The sequence below is a fragment of the Thunnus thynnus genome, chromosome 13 (genome assembly GCF_963924715.1).
Source record: "Thunnus thynnus chromosome 13, fThuThy2.1, whole genome shotgun sequence".
In the NCBI taxonomy this organism is placed as follows: Eukaryota; Metazoa; Chordata; class Actinopteri; order Scombriformes; family Scombridae; genus Thunnus; species Thunnus thynnus.
The window spans coordinates 17700403-17710138 of record NC_089529.1 but is presented as its reverse complement, the minus strand read 5'-3'; the positions used below and the strand labels follow the sequence as shown (position 1 = coordinate 17710138).

The 9736-nt window shown below is 35.2% G+C and overlaps 1 protein-coding gene across 1 annotated transcript; it reads left to right on the top strand.

Annotated features, from left to right (window-relative positions):
- The first annotated feature begins 3332 nt into the window (after positions 1 to 3332).
- Positions 3333 to 9214, top strand: LOC137195812 (cytokine receptor common subunit gamma-like). The gene is made up of 8 exons (XM_067608454.1): positions 3333 to 3474; positions 4125 to 4215; positions 4670 to 4836; positions 5101 to 5234; positions 5370 to 5535; positions 5945 to 6050; positions 6496 to 6556; positions 6729 to 9214. Exons 1-8 carry the CDS (start codon positions 3411 to 3413, stop codon positions 6984 to 6986), a joined length of 1047 nt encoding a protein of 348 aa, XP_067464555.1. The 5' UTR covers positions 3333 to 3410; the 3' UTR covers positions 6987 to 9214.
- Positions 9215 to 9736: the final 522 nt, after the last annotated feature.

Sequence of the window (9736 nt, the reverse complement as noted above, 5' to 3'; positions counted from 1 at the left end):
TATTTACAGATCCCAGAGGTATACTTTTTGTCATATCTCACAGGTGCTTTATTCTATCATTCCAATTTTTCATGACTTTGTCTATCAACTTGTTCCTCATGACTTCATATCATTGTTTTCTGTTTCTGTTAGTGTTTTTTAAAAATACCAATGTATTGTGGTCCTGGGGGACCCCAGTCCAAAGCACCCAATTCAGCCTATGCAGTTTTAATAGATGGAACTATTTATTGAGTTCATGTTTGCCATTGGCCCTAATTTAAAGTATCACACACTATCAGGGGGTAGGGGCACTCTGTCAATCATTTTGAAGGCTTTGTGGAAAGATTGTACTTGGAATAAAAGTAGCAATTTGTATTAAAGAAAAGTATGTATTTATGTTTTACACAATATGCAAATTAACTAACTTTCCTAAAATAATCATAATCTTGAAAAAAGTTTTTAATTTTTACAATTAATTGCATAACTAATATGTTTTGAGAAGAAATAAGTTAACATTTTGCTATGATGGTTCCCAGGGACCCCAGTCGGTAGTCCTTGCATGTTAAATATGCTTCCATAATTCATCATACAAGTACCTGTGCAAGTCAAATCTGCAACAAAATGTAATTATTTTACAGAAGAGAGCTGGCTTATTGCATACTCATTCTCTCATTATACAATAATATTAAATTCAATGTAATAAAAGGCATTTTTTACAGATGTAATCACACAGAAACATTTACTACAGAGCTTGTTTCTCTCAGATTACAATTTAACATATTTTTCAGCGACTACTGCACATTGACTTTTCTCCCCACATAGATAGGACAGTTTCTGAAGGATATATATGATTTATATTTTCTCTCCCTGTTTTATTTTAACCTCTCACTCACATACACCTTCACTCACACACAGAATCACATTCACAGCAAAGCTTAAAAAGAGCTGCAAAGCTGCTCAGTACTTTTGGTACTCTGTAACAGGTATAGAATGGACCCAATTGCAACACAAATGACACCGGTATAAATTTTACAGTCTTTATTCTGCACAATGTCAAGACAATAGTAGCACGGTCAGAGAAACACAGTTCTGATGAGTATGGCTCCACCTGGAATCGAACCCCGATCTTCCACTCCCAAGGCAGACAAACCACAGCACTGGCAACAGTCCAACAGTTCTTAGGCAGGCTAGATCGGTGACGAAGAGGGAAAGACGCAACACTGCACAAGAACAGTCTCTAGTCCAGAGCTCCGGGGGAAGCAGCAATGTGCAGAGGGAGGGGGGGGGGCAACAGGTGAGGGGGAGAGCAGACTCTGACAGTACTTATTTTGAGTTTTGTTCATGACCCCTTTCCTTTAGTGTATTGTATATAAGAAGAATTTCGATTATTTTGCCCTTTGAGTTTTGCTTTTATTTGTCTCATTTGTGATATATTTGATGTATGTATGTATGTATGTTGATTTTTTTAACATGATTTCTGGCCTTACCTATGTCTATATTCCTGAATAATTTTAAATTCAATTAAATGTTTCATTTGACAATGTCACTTTTTCACAACTAGCTGAAACATTTGGATGACTGTTCAAGGCTGCACAGAGACAGTAAAAGTCAGATAAGCAAGAGTGCCTCTAAATTACGTAAATCTACAAAAAAAAACAAAAAAACCCAGTCCAATTTACTTGAAATGACTAATTGAAACGTCAGATAAAGCATCAGAGATCAAATGTCAAGTTGAAAAAATGGTCACAGAGGTGTAGATTGAGTAACATTTGGTGACAAAGGGCACAGTTGTGTTCCGGTACATTACAAGCTAAATTTCACAAAACTCTTCCATTGCATGCATTTTGCAGGGAAAGGAATGAGATCACCATTTTGTGTTTAATTTTGCTTACATGTTGTAAGCATGCCATTTGAGTTAAATACACACTTTTAATCACTATAATTTACTAGTTTAAGGCAGGCTACATCCAAAATATACCAATAAATAGGTTAAATCAACAAAATAAGAGGCTAAGTTATGAGCTTTAGTTCACTTTATTAGCTATTTTTACTTCAGAAGTTAAGTGAGACTGTTCACAAAAATATTGGAAGGATTAGTTTCTTCCAGATATGTAGTTGAGTAGTCATTTTTTAATTAGAATTTAAATATTTGTTTGTGTGTTGTTATACATGTAAACATACAACAGTGTATACATAAACTGTCCCACTTCAGATGTAAGTATACCTTCATACAATCTTCTTAATCTTTATTTTTGAGAGAGTTTCCTCTTACAGGAAACAAAAACCCACAAAACTCAACTTTAGAGCAGCACACACAAAAACTGATACACATATCAGACATCACATGTCCCTTCTGTCATGCACAAAATATGGTTGCTTTTCACCTCTGAACTTCTCTTGTTAAAAAGTGTACATGACAGATATACTATCAATGTAACTGGGATTCAAAGCTTTTTGCACATTTTGATTTGATTTGATTCTGTCATACACATAACATAAGATTCAAAATAGGAAAAAAAAAAAAAAACAAAGACACCAATTTTGCAAAGCAGTTGATGAAGGAACAATGATGTGCTTCTGGTGGAGATGCTTTTGTTCATATACATTCTTGGGGCAGGTTTATGCTTTTATCAAGATCATCAACATTACAGGAGGAATTGCAACTGGTGCCCCTTGTTGTGTTGTTGTCAACATGTAACATCTTAATCATCTTTCATATTATTTATCATTCATGTGCTGGTGGAAAGATCAGACATCTTGGACTTTGTAGTTAGCAAACTATTGCATCCACATTTCATCAGAAAATCAAACCTGGAAGACAGATAACAACCATAGACATCTGGAAAGGATTATGCAGATTTGAATGTCTCTGTACTTTGTCTTTTTTGTTAAAAAGTTGATGGTTGGTTGATGGAAGATTGTTTATACTTTTGGTCAGTGGACAAATAACTTGATTTGAATGTCCACACTGCATTGTAACTAAAAATGTTGTTTTATTATTTGGTATTTAATGCTGTTCAAACTGAATTTGCACAACATAAATGTGTCAATCCAATATATTCATCAGTGTCTGATATTCATCAGATAGTCATTTATAATAGACCTCTGATATTATTTGCCATTATTATAATTGTTGTCACAGCTCTGACACCTTATCAAGAACATCCTTCAGCTGCAAACTGCGACTTGTTATTCAATTTAAAAATTGTTTTACAAATTGTCTGCATCTTATTTTTCATCACAGCCACACAGCACAAGCTTCAATAATAGGCATTTTTATCTAGAGCCTACTATCTCGACAGTTTCCGCTGACAGGAAACAAAACCCACAAAATGTCACTCAAGCAGAAATGAGATGTACAACGCAACGATACTCACATGTAGAAGTCGACGTGGTCCAATGCTGAAAGCATCGTGCGCTGGTGTGCCACGATGACAACTACATTGCTTCTGCTTCTATGTCTGACAGGAGTTGTGATTGCCAATGAACCTCCAGGTAAGAACATTTGAGTTTTTTTTAATTAAATATTGAATTATAGGCAACTTATCATATGAATAATATTTGTTTTTAGCTTAGATGTGTCTGAGCAGTTCTTCAGTTTGCTTAAGGGCAGATCTGATTACATAGTTTCACTCTGGGCTTTTTGATGTCAATATTTGTACATTCATTTTTATATATATGATATTATGAATGAATAATTTATAATAAACAACATTTACAATATATATTTGAGTCATTTGAACTATATTTTTGGTCATTTTTCTAAAAATAAAACCGAGATTAGATAGGGGCGGAACGGCACAACAACAGAGAAATTTGATTAAGCCTAATTAATAACTAATTAGTCACTTGGATTATCAAATTTAGTTAAAAAATAAAGTTACTTGTACTGCCTTACTTCCTTGATTATGGACATTTTGAGTGTAAATTCCCCTTGACGTAATTGTCCTGCCATTTCCTTATTGTGTGTGTGTGTGTGTGTGTGAGTGAACTGCTATTCGTCTGTTACATGAATATGTGTGTAATCCTAATGTTACAGGAAGACTAGCATGCCGACCCTATCTAAAGTAAATGGTTAATGAACTGAAGAGCAGATCTTTGGTTTATTTTCTATTCACAAAACTATTCTGTTGGTCTCTTGACAGATGTGGACTGTATAGTGGTGCATCTGGCAGCTGTTCACTGTTTCTGGAATAAGCAGGGGACTCCAGAGGTCAATTACACTTTCTACGGCAAGTACGTACAAAAAAACCCCTCGAAATATAGAACAAATTTTGTCATCTGAATTTATCAAACCGCTAAATGTAACATTTTGGAATTAAGTGACATAACAGTAAAAATCATTCATTTTTACTCTCACTCACGAACTTAAGAATAAAAAATATTAATCAAACGCTACATTTAGAGAGCTCCAGAGGTCTCTGAAGTTAATTACAAGAAGATTTGATAAACAAAGGCCCTGATTTTTGACATCATGTAGAAAAGTATATCTTATTATAACAGAATATGTCCCTAATCTGATATTACATGTAGCCCTTGATATCACCTATTTAAGAACTCCCACCAACCAATATGCCCACTGCAGATTACCTGATTATTAAATGATCCACTACTATATTTACAATTGATATGACTGCATACTTTGCTTTATGTGTGGATCTACAGTGACTAAATGGTGGTTTTTATTCAGGTTCCATAATGACGAAGGCAGTGACTGCGGCAACTATCTGTCAGTGAACAACACAATCATCGGGTGTAAATTTCCCTACAAGAAAGAGCAGAGGTTCGATACATTTCACACGGTACTTATACATGGCGACAGCAAGACTGGGAAGGACCATGAACTTAAAGGCAAAGGTATGCTTATTTACTGGAGTGCAGCATAACATTATTCCAAATAGTAAAGCAATTAATTAAAGAGATGCCATTTTATTTGGAAAGGGAGAGACTTTTTACACCTACTGGTGCAGCAGCTGTAACTTAAATCTATAAATATTTTCTAGGAAAGGGAAACAATGCTAGAATTCTCATATAAAAACAGACTATAAGACAATAAAACTGGCATTTCTATCTTACCACTATGTCATCACATTGTATATTCTCTATCTTTGTCATCTGCAGTCAGGTTAAATCCACCAACCAACCTGACTGTCCAAAATGTATCAGACTCTAACCTGTGGTACTACTGGAATCAGACCTCTTATGGCTGTGTGGAGAGTGAGGTTCGCTTCAGGTCCAACAACAAGAAGTGGCAGGTGGGCAACTTGAAGGAACAGAAAATAGATTCATCATTGTCTTCATCCCTCTTTTTTTCATTCTGTAATTCGTTATCTTTTTTTTTTTTTGCCTTTCCTTCCCTGCTCATCTCCTTTCTCTTCTTCATGTCACAGTCTTCTAAAGTCAGTATTGGGAAGCAGAATTACTGCATCAACATGCCATCTAGTAGTTCCGTGTATGAGCTGCAAGTGAGAAGCAGAATAGGGAACGACTGTGGAGAGTCTGAATACTGGAGTGACTGGAGTGAGCCTGTTACGTGGGGATCCAACAATGGCACGGGTAAAACTGCACAAAGAAATTATCACAATATAACTTACATAGCCTGTACGGACAGAGTGAAGTGACTTCCACTTGTTGTTGTACTATGACACTACAGTAATTATCAGCTAGAATGTTTTACAGTAACTACCACTATTTGTTTGTTTCCAAACATAATACAGGGCGGTAAATGAACTTTCAAAGCCAAAAATGTCATTGAAAACCAGCCCATGTACAGTATTTGATGATCGGTTTGGGCAATAGGGCAGTAAAACCTTACATATTTCCCTTTCAATCTGTGCTTGGGTTATTTGACTAAGCAAACCTCATGTTACTGTGAATTTGGTGACTTTTTCATCAAAGCACACATGATATATCATCAATCACAATGCCCCCCCCCCTTCTCTATCTCTCTCTCTCCCCCAAACAGAAACTAATCAACCGAATAATACAATGTCTGTGTGGGCCACAGTGGTGTCAATTTCGGCTGCTCTCACCCTCGTCCTACTGGTCATGATGTTGCTGCACCATGAGAGGTGTGTTGACCCATATGTCATGTGAAAGTTACAGGGTTAAAGTGTAGCCAAGGGGCATCAGCAAAGTGTACTTATTTCCTCTTGTTTTCATTCATTTTGTTTGTATCAACACTTAATGAAATTGTTATCAATTGTTAGTACTATGCAGTAAAAATGTTAATTATTTAAAGCAGCAGTAAATGTAAGTGGTGATGAAAATAACACTCTTTTTTAATGCCATTTCAATCACTTTACATGTAAGAGGACTGTTTTATATTCATGGAATAGTGTCTTTTTTTTAACCACAGTCCAAAAAGAGGGAGACCTTGAAGACATCATATAACCATAAGATGTCAGTGATATATGTTTTATGCCAAAAGTGAGGTTAAGAGCAAGGAACAAATATAGATGAGCTGTTGCTGATATGATCATCTGAGAGTGAAAATGTGCCTACCTCCCATTACAGGCTCAGAATTATCTTCATCCCTGTGGTTCCAAAGCCATCCCTGTTCCATGATGACATCGAGGTTAGTAGCATTTAACTTATTGAGGCGTAGGACTGTAGATTAATATCCACCATGCTCATACTCAACTGATGAAAGTCCCATTTGGTGGAATACTGAGAAACAGTAATGTACTTTCATATGAGGTGACTTAAAAAGCAAGTCATTAATCCTTTTTTTTCTCCTTTTTTTAAAGGATTGGCTGCGAATGTCCAAAGGCCTTAAAGAAGGTTTTAAGGCTAGCTACAATGAGCGTGCCTGTCCTGTCCGCGAGTACTGCCACGTCTCCCAGTCCGACAGTGAGAGCTCTGACAGCTCCACCTCCTCTGTCACCACTGACCAAACTGACTGCTCCGTCTTCATCCTTGCCAACGAATCAGAAGAGTCTACACCCTGCTCCTCTTCCACCTCTGTTGCTGTCACTTTGTCTGAGGAGCAGCAGGTTTCTGGTTAGGAGGTATCTTAGTAAGGGTCGGATTTTCCAAATCTTTACAATCCAGACTTTCTTACACTGACACATCTCTTGCATCTCTTGCATCTCTTGCGAGGATCAGATTTCACGTCGAGATGCTTAAAAGCCGTTAATTAAAGTAAAGCTATATCAACCACCTGATGCAGTAGTTACAAGTAAAAAGAACAATTTAAAATCTCCTTAAAATGTTTATTTTAACACAAATAATAAACTGCCAAAGACTTTATCTATAAATCACTTTTCACTAATAAAATGCAGTTTAATTGCTAATAAAGTTATGTGTGTTAGAGTATAAATATTATAAGTACTTAATATGTAACCACTTTGAGGCTCCAACATTCAATGTAACTCAGAGTTTTGACTTTATCAGTGATTTCATTATACAAGGAGAGCAAAATGAAGTTCCCCTTACAAGAACTTCCCCTTCCTCTAATCCCTACAAAATATTATTTTACTGGTAGAAACATGACAACAATAAAAGCCCTAAAAAGTCACCACCTATCAGTCAAGTTATTATGAGAGACAAATATTTCACACCAGTATTTCAGCTATTCACTGAAAATATGGATTCAGTATAGTAAGTGAGTAGTGTTCAGTTCAGCATCTCTACTGTTTTGCTCACTGACTTATAAGAAATAAATGCAAAATATGTTGTGTGTTTAAGTTTACATTTAAGGTTTAGACTTACATACACATTAGGAGAAAAAAAAAGAAATCTAAAGTGTTTCTTAAAAACTGACAGTATTTTCAAAATCTTGATGACATGAAATGTAACTTCAGCACGGCAGCTACATTCTTGGGAAAAATCTACACTAAAATTCTGAAATAAAAATCTATGTACTCAAAACAGGACTTCATTGCTCAGAACACAGTATGGTAAAATAGTCAGATCAATACCTCTTTATCAGTGCTTGCTTGCTTGCATCAGTCAGGTAATTTCCTTACCTGCAATTTTGAAGTTATTCTCCATATACCGAGCTTAGCAATATGGTGTTTGTGTGCATTGATAGCCTATATATCAATATATGTGCTTGTTTTATATTTTAAACTGTTAGTGAGACATTATGTAATGAAACAAACCCACATGCATAAATCACAGAAAGTTTAAACAAGTTTTCAATACTTTTGGTAATTTTAACTGATCATGCAGATGGAGAAAGTGGCAAAATGACATTTTCTTGTTTGTTTTGTAACACAAAAGTAACTAATATGTTGGTGTCATGTATAGCTGGATGATATTGATGAAATCTAATATCCCAACATTTTGATTAAATACCTTATTGGTATCTGGGTATGACTATTGATCTTCGTATTTAATGAGAACTAATTACAAAAACCGAAGGCAGCTTTTATTGTTCACTTCCTCGGCTGGTCAAATTACCGAGTGGCTACCACTTTCTAATCTTTTCTTTCTAATTTTTAAAGAGTTTATAAGTTGTACATTTTAAATTCTTGGCTTTATTAATGGTTAATACTTATGAATTCTATATCTGCAACTGTGAGATCTAAAATATCCCTTAGGCTGGTGTTATCCTCCTCCAACATGACACTTGCTGGACAAGTTTTGCAATGCATCCAGACCAAAATGTATTTATTTTTTAACAAATTAACATTTAGGTTACTGCATATTGGATGGATTATCATAAAAAACCTTTATTAAGGACTTGATATTAACTGCAGATTTGATGGCTTGTTATATAGTGAGAAAACTATGATCATGTATTAATTATTATATCTCCATTATTACTAAACAGAAAGAATAGACACCAGCCAAAAGAATTTTTGGTAACATGTTCCTACTGATGTCTTCTAATTGATCTACAAAGCGTTAGTAAATTATTTACAACCATTAGTTACTGGGCTTATCATAAAGTCTTTACAAAAGGTGCCTCATTAGATCATGTTACAATAATATTACAATACCCACTTGGTATCTGGCAGTGATCAATACTGTACTGATATATCACCCAGCTTCCAACCTCAGAATTTCTGTATTAGCCTATACTGACAGAATGTGTAACATCTATTATCTTTGGAAGTACTTTTTAAAAATATATATATTTTGTATTGTTTTTTATACTTCTATCCTATTTTTAGTGGAGCATTATATGTCCTTCATTCAATATATTTGTCATTACCAAGACTGACTCAGCTATCTAGTGCAATCTTCCCTGTCTGCCTCTGATAAATAAATCCATATTTCCATGAAATGTTCTGTGGTATTATTTGTACAACTACACCAATTCATTTGGACAACTGAGTCAGTGTTAAAGGACGGGTTCACAATTTTTCAAGTCTGTCTTAAAACAGTAGTCAGGTGCCCAAATAAACATTGAAATAGGTTTTTCTTGCCATAATCATTCCTGCTGTTCATACTGACCATTCATTAGAAGATCCCTTCATAATGTACAATGTAAGTGATGGGGGGCAAAATCCACAAGCCTCCTTCTGTGCAAAAATCTATGTAAAAGTTTATCTGAAGCTAATATTATTATTAAACTGTCCAAATTAGTAAAATCAAGTAGATATATTTGAATGTTACAGTCTTTTTAGTGTCAATGTCCCTCTTTTTGTTACTATATTTCCACCGCAGCTCAACACTGTCCGAGGAAACACAAAGAGGGAATTTGATGCTAAAAAAGACTTGATGTGACTAGCTCAGACTGCTGAAGCCTCATATAAGATTCAGATACACTTTTAAATGCATTTTTGTACAAAATGACTATGTGGAC